At 34.0% G+C, this 14555-nt stretch overlaps 1 protein-coding gene across 4 annotated transcripts in view; it reads right to left on the bottom strand.

Moving 5' to 3' along the window:
- Positions 1-201: 201 nt before the first annotated feature.
- The window catches only part of AHR (aryl hydrocarbon receptor), a 41658-nt gene continuing 27304 nt past the window's right edge, over positions 202-14555 (bottom strand). The window contains exons 4-12 of one of the 4 annotated variants that reach the window (XM_023750769.1): positions 14426-14515; positions 12205-12328; positions 11113-11243; positions 9304-9506; positions 8480-8589; positions 8133-8274; positions 5834-6522; positions 5292-5803; positions 202-2723 (exon numbers count right to left, since the gene is read on the bottom strand). In XM_023750769.1, coding sequence (XP_023606537.1) covers positions 2580-2723; positions 5292-5803; positions 5834-6522; positions 8133-8274; positions 8480-8589; positions 9304-9506; positions 11113-11243; positions 12205-12328; positions 14426-14515 — 2145 coding nt within the window. In that variant the 3' untranslated portion in view covers positions 202-2579. Of the gene's footprint in view, positions 2724-2909; positions 3018-5291; positions 6523-8132; positions 8275-8479; positions 8590-9303; positions 9507-11112; positions 11244-12204; positions 12329-14425; positions 14516-14555 lie in introns of all 4 variants that reach the window. The other 3 variants (XR_001347361.2, XM_006085050.3, XM_023750770.1) reach the window with 3 other exon arrangements.

Raw genomic sequence — 14555 nt, 5'->3', positions numbered from 1 at the left:
AATCATTCATTTCAGAAGCATTTTAAATCTGTAATGTTCCTGAAAGTGTTTTTTATATATCCAGGGGCAGAACTTTGTAAGAAATTTATTAATTACCGACAACATATCCTTCAACATTATAGATTGCCTTTAACATAGTTATAATACTATACAATAAATACTAACATCCTTTATATGAACCAGAATTTACATTAAACAAAATCAATATTTGGTGATTATTTATTACCATATATTATTACATACAATTTTATTTAATAGTAAGGATATTATAAATCATATTTTTTAAAAAAATGTATGCATGGCATATGTAAAGCAGTAACATTTAGAAGGAAAGACAAAAGCCCTGAAAGCATTTACCTACAAGTTAGTAATACTGAAAAACACTACGTTTGTGCATAGTAATGATTGAAAGCTTCATAATACAGCAGAACACTGGTTCATGTTCAGGTACTGTGCGAACCACTTGTACAGGAAAAGTTCAAATCAGACGCATCCAGGTTCTTAGAAGTGCACACCATCTAAAAAGAAACCCCTCAACATAGAGTTTTCTCTTCGTTTTGGCAACTCAGCAATGCAGACAAAGATGTATTTGGTTTGGTTTATTGTGATTTTATTCTTAGATAAGCTTTAGTTATTTTATGGAGATAAAAATATACAATATTACTTTAAAATTTTTAATTTTATAAGTGTATAATTTCTTGTCACCATATTCACAATTTTAAAAGCCTATCTTCCACTAAACAGTACATCCAGTGACATGAAGGAAGACTAACAAAAATGCTGTAAGACTTTCAATGAAAAATTTAAATGTAAAAATGGATTATTAATCTAGACCCTCTGGTCTAATGACTAAATCTTTAATGACACCTCATGCTGGAAACAAAATATGAAATGTTTTAGGCAAATTTGTTGTTTTCAATACTTACATTGATTCTACAGATTCAAAATTTTGACTGAAAATGCATAGAACTGACATACATATTGTCTGAAGCAACTTTTATGTACATTAACTTACAAAAAAAGGGAAGAAAAATGTATGTTAATCCTACATCTCAGCTTAGGATTCCATCATGTTTTTATATAATAAATGCAAGATCTGTCTTACACCCTTGACATCACAGTTGAATAAAAGAATGTCAGATGGTGGCACTTCTTTTAAATCACCTGAGGACAGTAGTTAGTAGGGTGATTAATTTGCCTTACTGATAATAAAGGTCACTCTACCAGAGAAATAACCTAATGTTTGAAATTAATAAAATTGCACGATTTTTTTAATACCAACTTAAATGGGTTGCATTCACTATTTGATAAAATATGTAAAACTCAACTTATTTATGTGCATATAAAATGTTTTTACATGAAAAATTCAAAATATTTTACAAATAATTTTGTTCACTATAAAGCATACAATGCACCATTCATAGCAATACTTTGCACCAAACATTGCTATATTCAATCTTAACACTCCTCAAATATGAGAAAAACAAATAGTTTTCACTGTACTAAGAAGTGAAATTTATAAAGTCAACATACTATTATCTTAAAAGATTACAGATGTAAAACAGTTTGTGAAAAATGTACACACATTGAAATGGGTGCTTTGCTGTAATTTACTCAATGGCCCAGAAACCAAGCTCCTGCTCTTCATTGTAGGTTGAGAAACATGGTCACTTTAGCAGCAGATTTTCATGCTGCACCATTCAACTACCAGGGTAGAGACTTTAGCAGAGGTAAAGGGCGGTATATCTTTCTTCTGAAAACACTGTTGACATTTTAGTGCTGCTATTAATATTTACATAATAATTAAGAAATAACCTGAAAAGACATTTTACTTAAAATTTTTTCAGTGTAAGGCACAGAGCAACATTTACAGTCTAGAAGCAACTAGATTATATAATAAATAATTATCTTTTTAATCATTATTTGTTCTTTACCTGAAGAAAACGGGTAAGTAGTGCAGTTAAAACATGCCTGGATTAATAAAAATGATTGAATTTAAGAAATGCAAATACTATTTGTGTAAAATGTTATTAATTTTAAAAAGAAAAAGCATTATTTTATATAAAATATACATCCTACAGTGTTATAGGTAGAAAAAAACTTTGAGGCACTTACATTAACAATGAAGAAGCACCAAACCACTTATTTTATGTATTTTAACATGAGATAAATGCAGAACCTAAAAATATGAGAAATAGTATACTTCTGGTAACTTTGGGTTCATAAGTTGAAAACTCAAAAGCATTTTCTTTTTATCCTGACAGAAATAATTCCACTTATTTAAGAGTCTTAAAGTTCCCGTGAATAATTTTGCACAATTTGTGATGCTCAGAATGTGAAATGTAGATGGTATCTCACCAGCCTGTGGCATATACTTTCTATTTGAATGATTACAGTCTATGTAATTTTGATGTTTTTAATTCCTCTTTGAAAAACATTAAAATGTGGTTTGGTAATAACAGTAGGAACAACATACATCAATGCCTCCATGTGAACTTGCTGATGTCCAACATTGACAGTTTAGTAACTGTAATCTTCCACCTTTTAAACCAAAACCAAGGTAAAAATTGGGTTTGGAATTACAGGAATCTACTTGATGTCAAATCAGGGAAAGGTCCGTTTTCTGATGGATGGTGAAGGGACTGAAGATGTGTGGTAGTCTGAGAGTTATTTATAGTATTTAACTCAGCTGGATAGATTTCATTTAAAACTCCATTTGGAAACTGAAAACAGAAATAGCAATTTATTAGAATGGATCTTTAAAGTATCTTTAATCATTAAATAAAATTAAAATGTATTTTTAAAATCTTCACCCAACATGATGTTAAACTTCAAATTACTGTATTGTTGCTAAATTTTAATTCATTCAATGAAAACATACTGAGCACATATATTAGCACATTTATAACCTTTTGGTTTCTCTAATAGATGAGTTGTGTAACTGTGTCACTTCAGATTTGGCATTCCATATATCAGGAGAGCATCTGATCAGGTGTTGCCTTCAGTTTGGATAGAAACTAATGAATCAAAGAGTAACAGTAATAAGTAATGTGGGGTGAGGTGAAAGTAGGTATACAATTTGTGAGTACGTGAAACAGAGTTTATTCTTTTATTATTTTCCATCTGAACAACTATAAACCTGCTTTTGCCCCACAATGTATAGTCTCTGTAATAAGTTTACTTTGACCAGATTTCATATCAAATTCTGGGGACCAGGGAATTTATTGAGATTACTAACATTGGAACTGCAGATGACCTAAGTATTTCCTACTACTCATAAAATATTATACCATGGGTATGATATCCTAAACCAATTTCTTATTTTTACTATACTTTTAATTAATAACCTGATTCTGTAATTAGGACCACTATGATTACTGTCCTAATTTCAGAATCAAGTTATTAAAATGCTTTCTTGCCTTCTTATAATGAAATTGGTCTGGTTTTTATAACTGCTACTGGGGAAGGGGGGGAGATGGACACAGATAGTTCTGTAGTGTTTTATAGATCACAGAGCCTTTAGACTACATAATTAGTGAGAGTTATAGAAATTTTCAGATTAAAACCAAACCCATAATTCCTTCAAATAAAATCTACCTTTAACACTAGGCTTCAGTAATCAAAATGTTGATTACTTCAAAGATCCTTCAAAACATATATTAAATATATAGTAATAATCACATAATCTAAATCTTCAATGATGGCAACTCTGTCAAGTCTTCAAATGGAAGGTATACTATTTGCCCAGAGAATGTTGGGTCTTAAATAAATTACTCTTGCCGAAACCGGTTTGGCTCAGTGGATAGAGCGTCGGTCTGTGGACTGAAAGGTCCCAGGTTCGATTCCGGTCAAGGGCATGTACCTGGGTTGCGGGCACATCCCCAGTAGGAGATGTGCAGGAGGCAGCTGATCGATGTTTCTCTCTCATCGATGTTTCTAACTCTCTATCTCTCTCTCTTCCTCTCTGTAAAAAAATCAATAAAATATATTTTAAAAAAATAAATAAATAAATTACTCTCATCAGTCTAACATGTGCCAGCAATTCTCTTTAAATGTATTATCTAGAGCAGTGCTGTTCAATGGAAATGTGAGCCACATTAAAAAGTGAAATTTTAATATATTTTCCTTAACCTAATATAGCCGAAATTCATCATTTCAATATTCTTTTTTCAAATTAAATATCCAAAATTGGAAGATATTTTTAGTACCTCTCGTCTGGGACTAGCCACATACAGAGTGGCTACCCTGCAGAGAGGGGGAGAGATATAGGTCTACAGAATTCTTATTATTCATTAAGAAGTAGTGAAGGGATCACTGTAGAGAACTCATGAGCTGATGCAAGCCCTGTTCAAAATATAATATTACACAAGTAAGTTCTCTATCACTTACTCAAGAGTATATGAGTTAAGGTACCGACTCATGATTAACTTCACAGCAATGTTGTGAAATAGACTATAACTAAAGGATGTTAGGAATGAGACTAAGAAAAACCTTCACTGCCCTTTTCTATTACATAACAATGAATTTAATTTTAGTCAGGATTTTCTTCAAAACTAAACTTTTAAATACATTTTTAAATGAACTATTTTATAATGGAAAAGCATAAATGCAAACATACTTTATTCCTAGGCGGCCAGAGAGAGCAGATATAATCAGGTTAACTTTTTTTTTTGAAGTGATTTTTTAGTGTGCTTGCTGCTAGAAGGGTTTTGATGATACATTTAAACAGTAAAAATACAACATCAACCTCAACCTCCCGTGGTAGAAAGCTAGCGATATTGCCCCTTTAAGCACATCAGAAAAAAACAATTCACCTGATGGGATAAAAGGAGGCTGTGGCAGATAAGACATAGAGGGATTGCTAGAGAATACCAAGGAGCCCAGGACTAAATTCCAGGGACCTTCGGAGGCAAAGGCATGCAAAGAAATATCTTTTAACTCAATTTCAACTATATATCCAAAATACCGAGAAAATTATTTTTAAAAATCAAGGAAGATAAACCAAAATCTCTATTCTAAACAATATACTTGTAACTAATTTTACTGGGTAACTTAAGGACATATTCAGCCCTTGATTTCTTTCTCCTTTACAATTCAGCTAAATAGGATATACTTGCGTTCATAACATACTGGATAAGCACTGGCTTATAAAAAAATAGTAGTCACAGACATAATTAGAAATGTTCTGATATAAATGCTCTAGATAATAGATTAAATCAGTCCTGACATTAAATAAACCCTTTTAGTGATTCTTCTTACATGATAAATACATCGTTTGAGAACATCCTTACCTTGGTTAAAAATGCCTGTGGGCCTGGCAAGGTTGGACCATACTGTATCTGAGCCACATTGCTCTGCTGAGGTTCCAGCTGATATGGGTACATGGACACAGCCCCGGAATAACATGTCTGTGGAGTTACTAGGGAGGACTGTAGATTTAGTTTGTGCTTTTGGTTTTCAGGAGCTTGTAAACATGTGACAAAATCTTCTAAGTTAGAAGTAGCAGTAGGGTATGGGGATGGTTCAAAATTCCCTAGGGGAAAGTCTAACTGTGTCCCCTGGGACTGTTGTGGTAACACAGACGAATTACATGGAATAAAGTTCTGTGTATAAGGCATAGTATCAATCTCAGATTTGTAGGGAAACTCTTGATTTGTCCCAGGTAAGTCTGAAAAGACATTATACTGTTGTAGGTCTTGCTGAGGACAATTAAAAGGCACAGAGTGGTTAGAGCTCCAATTTGCAAACATGCCATTGACTTGCATATTCTTCATTTTCTGGCACAGTTGCTGCTGCTGCTCCATGGCCACCTGCTTTTGATGCTGCTGCTCCAACTGCAGGTGCTCCTGGACCATGCAGCTTGAGTTCAGTGCCCTGGACGGTTGCTGCTGGTAACCTGGACATGCCAAGGTAGACTTACTTAAAGAATCTTGGACGAACGTCAGGATTTCATCTGTTAAGTCAATGTCTCTGAAGTCATTCTCACCAGAAAAGTCAGTTCTGAAAAATTCCTCATTTTGCTGCATGTGTTTAACATCTTCAAAATCAACACCTAGGTGTTTCATAATGCTGTACAAGTCACTGTTGTTATTGTCCGGGAAGAGCCCTCCATGACCTTCAGGAAGTGTCGGGTTCATTTCCTGAGACTGACCGATTTGCTCATGTTCCAGGATATCACTTCCCACTGGTGCAATACTGTCCTGCCACTTACTACATTTGTCCATAGATTCGTTTAAAAAAATTCTTTCGAAAGGATCACTACTTGAAGCAGGACAGAGATAAATAGACTCATCTTGTTGCATAATGGCACCAAAGACAGAACTGGGATGGGGAGAATCCTTATTGAGAGTTGCCTGGGTAGCAGAATCTTTTCCACTAGTAACATTTTTAGTCCTTACTGGTAAGGGATCCATCATGGGAGGAAAGGGGTTGGTTGTCTCGTACAACACAGCTTCTCCAGTGGCAAACATAAAAGGCAACTTCATATTTCGTTTTTTTAGATGCTCTGTTCCTTCTTCATCTCTAAAATTACAAAAACAGCAAGGAAAATACATTGTAATTGACAGTAGGGAAAACACTTTTTATTTGACATACATTTTTCTGTGCCATAAAATTGTTTTTTGGAAAAATTTAAATGATTTAGAATTTGTCCCCAAAAACAGTATAGTCATTAGAACAAAGATCCCAATATAAACACAAACTGCAAGAATTTGGGAATATGAGTGGGGGAGACATCTCTAAATAAAACACAAAAGTCAGAAGCTATAAAGGAAAAGATTAGCATAATTCACAATATGAAAATTATGTGTGTGTATACATCATTTAAAACATCAAGGAATAGTATTAATAAGATGTACAAGATCCAATGAGATAAAGACATAGGTAAATATTACATAACCATGTTCTCTTAAGTATATGTACAGTGGGACCTTGACTTACGAGTGTCCCAACTAACGAGTTTTTTGAGATACCAGCTGTCTCTTGGCCGATTTTTTGCATTGAGTTGATAGAGTAATTTGAGTTAACGAGCTCCTTAACGAGCTCGGTCTCGGAACGAATTAAACTCGTAAGTCAAGGCCCCACTGTACATACATTCACTGTGTTCATGAGTTGGAATATTAAGTATTATAAAAATGTTAATTATCTCAAAATGAGCTATAGTTTCAGTGTAATCCCAAATACAGGTTTAGGATTACACTGTAATCCCTTTAGATTTTCTGGTGGGAACTGACAATTATTTCTAAAATGTATATGAAAATTTAAAGTGGTCAAGAAGAGCCAAGGCAATCTTGAAGGAGAACAAAAAATCCTAAACAAGCAAAATGGAAGGCATACACTTAGATATCAAATGCGCTGTGATTGCAAAAGTAAACAACCACAAACACATCATCTGATCAAAATGCAGTGCAGTAGAGGAAAGATGGCATTTTCAATAAATGTTACTGATCAGCTGGACATATATATCCAGCTTTTAAATAGTAGACAAGCTTTCATTTTAATCCAAAAATGCACCCTAATCCATTAATATACTCACCAGGGATGATTTGGGAGGTTTATGATTCCCCCTGCAAAAATTAACTACTACAACCTAAAATATAAACATAAAACTTTGTGGCACTGTAAATTATGGCTAGAGGCATTGCTTCATAAATATTGTGGGGCTTTAATAGATGTAAAAAGGAAAAAAATGACCTTGATTTCTTATCTCAAGCCACCTACCAAAATCACTTCTCTAGAGAAAATTTACAATGCACATACTTGACAAAATACTCATTTCCAGAATATGTAAGAAACCTCAAAATCAGTGCTTGCTTAGAAAACCTATGTTAAGCAAAGCAATGATATATTTACAGACGGCACTAGATTTTCATCTTTCCTGCATATACCCAAGATAAAACCCTGAAGTTTTCTTTATTCTCCTCCATAGATCTACATATTTAGTTGTTCAGTAAAGTTTGTCAATTCTATCTTAATGTTCTTCACCTATGCCTTCTCCTTTCTAAACATATTATTCTAACTTTTTAATTTTTATTTGCAGTTTATTTTATTTACGTTTAGAATTTAAGTTTTTAAGCAGGACTGTTTAAAGTGTTATTAACAATGACAGCAAGCATTCTAAGTTTTGTGCTTACGTTAGAGGTCTCTGAGTTGCAATGATGTAATCTGGTCTTCCATTTTTATAAACCAAGCGGGCGTTAGACTGGATCCAGGTCCATCGATTGCCTTTGGTAAGAAGCCTGAACACTATCATGCCACTCTCTCCTGTCTTAATCACTAAAATAAAAATTAAAAAATTATCAAACCCAAATTTGACATATTTGTCACCAAAGATAAACTACTATATATTCCCGTGGCAGCTGTAGAGCAGTTAATCATAAAAGTATGATATTTAGTAGACAATTATTCAAACAGTTTCCTGAAACATGCACTAGGGTATATGCCCTTTTTATGAACATGTTCACAAGGAACTGCAACTTACTCCGCATATGGTACTCAGCACAGTAGAGCATATCAGCAGCATGAAGAAACTGATACCCTGATCCTCTCATGCACAGCTCTGCTTCAGTATAGCCCAAAACAAGTTTTCCTCTGTTAAAAAGATAAAGGAATAAAGTTGAAATGATGTTGTTACTTCATTCATGTTAAATGGTATCAGCTATATGCTATTTGCTGCAATAGATTTGACTTGACACTCAGAATTTTACATTAGCAGGTGGAAATCTATGTAACTGCTCTCTTTTGCTTATGGCTGCAAATTTCGGTTTTAGACCATTTTCTTCTCGTGAATAAAGACCATAAAAAAGTTAAAGATAAATCTAACAGAGCAGATTATATAGGAAAACAAAACCTTTAGTAAAAATCTAGAATGTTTGTACTCCATTTTCAAGGGGCAGGGTTTTTCAAACATCTCTGTATTTCCATATTTGAAAAGAGAAAGGCAATGACATGGAGTATGATATTAGGCATTCATATATCAAAACATAATTCTCTAGAAGTTACTAAACTTCCAGGGCTAAAATTCAAATAAAGTTTGTATAATTTAAAATGTAAAACAAACTAACAATCATCATCATTATGACATAGAAATTGGGGCAAGTGGTATTAAAAAAATTATAGAGTAAGATAATTTGATGAACCTGAAATTATTTTAAAAGGAAGATACTGAAAAAGTATGAAATAGCAGCTACTATAATAATGTACAATATTATAATCTGCACTATATATTTTACATTCCATAAGAGACTTGCTGCATTGTACAATATATACATCTAATAAAAACAAAACTGGAAAAGTTTTACTTACTTGGCATCACAACCAGTAGGTGTAAAGTCTAGTTTGTGTTTTGTTCTGAAGATGAAGTTTTTGGTTCTGATTTCAAGTATGGAGGGTGGCTGAAGTGGAGTAGCTATGGCAAATAAGGCTAACTGAGGGGGAAGCACCGAACCATCTTTCCCTTTCTTGTTCTGGCCGTGCAGGTACTTTAACCTCCCTTGGAAATTCATTGCCTTAAAAACACAAAAGATAGCTCATTAAAATTAAGTTTAAAATCATTACTTTTGAAAAGCCCCAGTCCTGGCCACATCTAAGGTTCCTGAAGCTGACAACTGCTACATTCTTTCATTCCTTTCTCCACAGGAAAACAATCCCAAAGTAGTATGAGGACTGTTCTGAAGGGACAGAGAGGTGAAGCACTCCTGGCGTTTTAATGGTCACAACAAGAACACCTGTATCATTTTCTAAGTGTGCAAGTGTCCCATCACTGACACCTAGCACAGCTCCTTGTACACCGTGCACTCAATATATATTTCCTGACTGAATAAATGGTGATCAAGTACATGCTAATTTTCAAACACACATGAACTATATTCCACAGCTCACAGTATATTTCATAGCACATGGGAATCTTTCATATAAAGATAAAATAGTTTTATTAAAACATTAAAATGACTCATGAAATCACAAAGAATGCAGAGTTCTATCACAGTAAAGATAGAGAATAATTGTAGAAGACAGAAGAAACAAAGGCAATTGAAGCAGGAGCATGATCAATTTAGTTGTTTAAAATAGTAATAACCAGGCCAAGGAATAATTCTAATATCAGTATGACAACAGCACAAGAAAGAAAAGACCCAATTACACTCATACTCCATCTCAGAAAATACATACTAATTGATCATCACTACTACGAAACTATCCCAAAGCAATTCTAACGCTGGGTCAGCAACATTATGACATAAACACAAAAATCACTGTTTGCTAATGTTTAAGGTTTGATTGTTTCAAATTCCTGATAATTCACAAAAGTAATATACACTATACCTTGTAGTCTCTTTCTCCTGTGCTGGTGGGGTGTACTATATGTTCTGGGGGGTACACTTTGGGATAGCTATGCTGCCCTTTATTTTCTAAATAAAAAACAGGGCAAGTTTTAACACAGATTTGCATGCCTCTTTCATGTGTCATAGGCTTCTAACAAAGGGTTCAATGATCCTCTCCACTGAGGCTACAGCATAATATGTACCCTTGGTAAAGGCTCTGAAAAGTCCTGCAGTAAGAAAACCCATTTAAAATTTAAGAACTGTCTCCCAAACTTATTTGGGCACTTTCTCTTCTGGAGTGTCTCAGTATCCTGCCTAAACTGCTCTGTAATTATCCTACCCAGGTATTCAGACCACGCAACAGCATCTCGTACCACACGATGATTCTGCAATCATGAATGTACAACCATTTTTCTACGTGGCAGTTATCTTAGGCATGTGGAAAAGGCCAGGATAATTTCTCTGTCTAGAAGGCATTATATCCAAAGTGAGTAAGCATTCTGCTATTAAAGAAGAGCTACATAGTTCTTCATCATATACCTAAAAAGTCCTAAAATTAGGCAAAAGACAAGCTTCTAGGTTATTTCCCTTAATCTGTGTGGTTTTGGAGTTATAGAAAAAGATTCAAAAATCACAAATAATGATATTTTAAAAGTGATTTTTCTTAATTATTTGATGAAAAGGATTTTTAAAGCCAAACTCAAATATAACCAAAGAATATCTGTTTCATTTAAACTATTTTATTTATATAACTTAATAGCAAATGACAGGGTCGTAAGATTTTGCATCTTACCAGAAAACCAGACGAATTATCCAGCAGACACCGCAGTCGGCATATGAAGGACCTCTCCATAAATGAAGAGTTCTCTGGAGGAAGCTGGTCTGGGTCATAGTAGACTGCTGGCTGGAGGAGGCCATTTGCTTCTGGAGAAATAACAGCAACACAAATTTATTTTCCACTTTGCTGTAAAATTAAGTGTTTAGATAGTTGAAATTTATGTTAATTTCTAAACTGGAGTCTGTACGAGAAGATAATCATTTTCAGAAAAGGAGCTAATGAAAAGAAACTAAAATTTACTGAATATCACTTTTATCTCACAGAACTTTACTCAGTTTTTTAAAATTTCTACTGACCAATTACTGCTAACAGTTTCCCCACTTTCAATGCCATTTTATTTTCTTTTTTAACACTTCCACAAACTTCTGGAAACACTGCTTGCATTGAGAAAAAGTTTTTTTGTGGTTTTTTTTTAATACTTGGATATGCTAGTCTGCTTTTTTCTTAATTGTGTGCCTTTTAAAACACAGAACATTTTACACACACTCCAGAATTGAGCTTGTACATTCCTTCCCATCTTTCACAACAGTATGAGTAATTTTATAAAATGCATTACTGAGTATGGCAACACTTTCCCACTTGATAGTCATCAATGGCTATCATAATAGTGCTTAGATATATTCATTTTTTTATTAATAGCAAATAAAAATCATTACAAATAAACAAAATAATAAAATCATTCACTTTTTTTGTAGAAAAAGAACATTCCTTAGCTCACCAGCCTCTTTGTGAACTACAGGTACAGACACATGGCTTTCCACTACTTTCCTACCCTCACCAAGGAGTTCTTTGCCCCTTAAGTTCTCTGCCTCTTTTCATAGCATTATATTAAAAACACCAAAGCTACCTTTTTAAAATTTTACTTATTTATTTTAGAGAGAGAGGGAGGGACATGGATTTGTTGTTCTACTTATTTATGAATTCCTTGGTTTCTTGTATGTGTCCTGACTGGGAATCAAACCTGCAACTCTGGCGTATTGGGATGGCACTCTAATCATTGAGATACCCAGTCAGGGTCCAAAGCTATCTTTTTATAAACATTCTTACCATCAATTCTTTGTCCAGAGTCTGTACATTGTGAGGGGTTTAATGCCCAGTGTAGCTGACGCTGAAATTCAGCTCGGTCTTCAGTATGGATAAGTTCATACACACTCTGATGTATGACATCAGACTAAGGAAAAAAATACAAAGAAATAAAATAATAGTACCGATTTAAGAAATAAATATGACATACTAAAGTAATTTCAGAACCTAGCTAGATTAGTGATGAATAAAGCAAATGGCTTGCAAAGCTCTCCAGTTACCCAAGACAGGAAAAGCTAGAAAGAGACCAGCTCTGCAATTGATAAGCCAGAAGTTATTTGCCACATAAACGTTTTTCAGTCAAGTAAGTCACATCTTCACTCCTTAACTACAACATATTATATTCTGCTTATTTTTATCCCCTTTTGATCTTCTAAGTCCTACATTTTTCACAAAACCTTATGGAAATATCCAGTTGTCTCTGACTTCTCTAAGCCGAATAGTACTCATTATGTATTTTCTTCGTTTTCTAACAGTTTTCTATAGATTGAATTACTCTAAATAGACTCCATAAGAGTAAGGGACATGCCTTTACCAGGGTAGAATTCTTCTTCCACCACTTGCCTCTCAGCATGTATTCCAGTAATGAGCCCTTAATCCTTAAACCAGTATTTTTCTTTTTTTTTAAACTGCAACTCATGGTACTAAATACATTTTCCATCCATCACATATGTACATATAGACACATGGAAGTTTCACAAAACACTGTGTGTGATAACATTGTGTATTCTATTTTATGCCATACTAAGCAACTAAAAGGAATGGTTGATAGTGAATCACTCTATCAATATCATTGCCCACTAAGGAGTGACAACGTGCAGTTCAATGGTGCCTAAGCCACCACCCATGTCAGACACGAACATCTAGGCTAATGTATACATATAGGAAAAAAATAGATTGGGAAAGCTAATCTCTTTATTTCATGATGGATAGGAATTACATTATCAAATAATTAAGATAACTAGATAATTAAGTCTCAAACAGGCCTTTCCACAGACATCAGTGTATTTTCATAATTTAAATAGTCTGAAAGAAATTCTAAGGCTGGGTCAGCGAAATTATCTTCAGGAATATCTTCAGAAATTGTGGTAACAGCTAGTTTCCATTATTTTAGCTCTCTAGAGAAATCTCCCTATGAACTTGACCTTATAGCATTAAGCCATCTCTATGACAGCCATTACACAATTGCCAGAGTTATCATCTGAAACACAGATTGGAGTATACACATTCCCTTTAACACAAACCTTTAGTGGCTTCCATTGTGTATAGAGCACAGATTAATCTTCAGTTTATATACTAGTGTGAACAGTGCTTCTCAAACCAGCAATCAACATCACCTGTGAGCTTGCTAGAAATACAAATGCATGGGTCTCGCCTTCATCTACTGAATCAGAATACTGGGGGGTTTGAGGCCTACAGATTTTATAAAATTTTATCAAGTTCTTCAGGTGAGTCTTAGGCAGAATTTAGGAACTATTAATACATAAGTATACCTAGCATTCAACTGTGCTCAAAGCACATCTTATATTCTTTTCCCTCAAATATATCAAACACCTTACTCACCAGTCCACTTATTCACTATTCATTCAATAACATAAAATAAACCAGACACATTCACCTCTTTTGAAGGACTTCCAGTCGACAGCTATAGTACTTCTGTCTTTTCCTCCCTGTGCTCCCTCCACAACTGTCAACCCATCTGAATCCTACACTTTCTTTAAGTTAGCTTAAATACCATTACCTTCAGGAAAGCTTCCATAATCCCCATAAATCAGAATTAAAGGTATAAGCCATGGTATTTTGCTTGTACCTTTACATATTACCTCCTTCATTTCATAGTTGCCCTATGTCCTCCAGTGGATATCCATACTAATTAGATGGCAAATATCCTCTTGCCTGCCCCATTCAAACCCTATCTGCCTCTTACCTAAATGTTTCTTTTACATAAGAGTTCCTTCTTAAGTGAAAGGAGAAACATAATATCCATAAATTCCATAAACATTTAAGGAAATCATAATGTAGTAAATTATTAATAGTATCAAATATATTAGCTGAAAATATATAATTTTTATCCTATAGCACATTTTATTTGATATTTTATATATAGCAATTATCAATTGTGTCCCTAAAGTATAAGATACATAAAAAGTACAAATTTTTTTAATGACCTGAGATAAATATTTACCTGCTGAAATCCCAGATAATCTTGTATAGTAGAAGAAGCATAAAAGACCAAGGCATCTGTAGTGACAACCAACACAAAGCCATTCAGAGCCTACCGAGAAAAAAGTTATAAAATCAGTAATGTGACTAAT

Source organism: Myotis lucifugus, unplaced genomic scaffold, assembly GCF_000147115.1.
Source record: "Myotis lucifugus unplaced genomic scaffold, Myoluc2.0 scaffold_15, whole genome shotgun sequence".
Taxonomy (NCBI): domain Eukaryota; kingdom Metazoa; phylum Chordata; class Mammalia; order Chiroptera; family Vespertilionidae; genus Myotis; species Myotis lucifugus.
The sequence above is the reverse complement of the archived record's forward strand: the minus strand, read 5'-3'. Positions and strand labels throughout refer to the sequence as shown.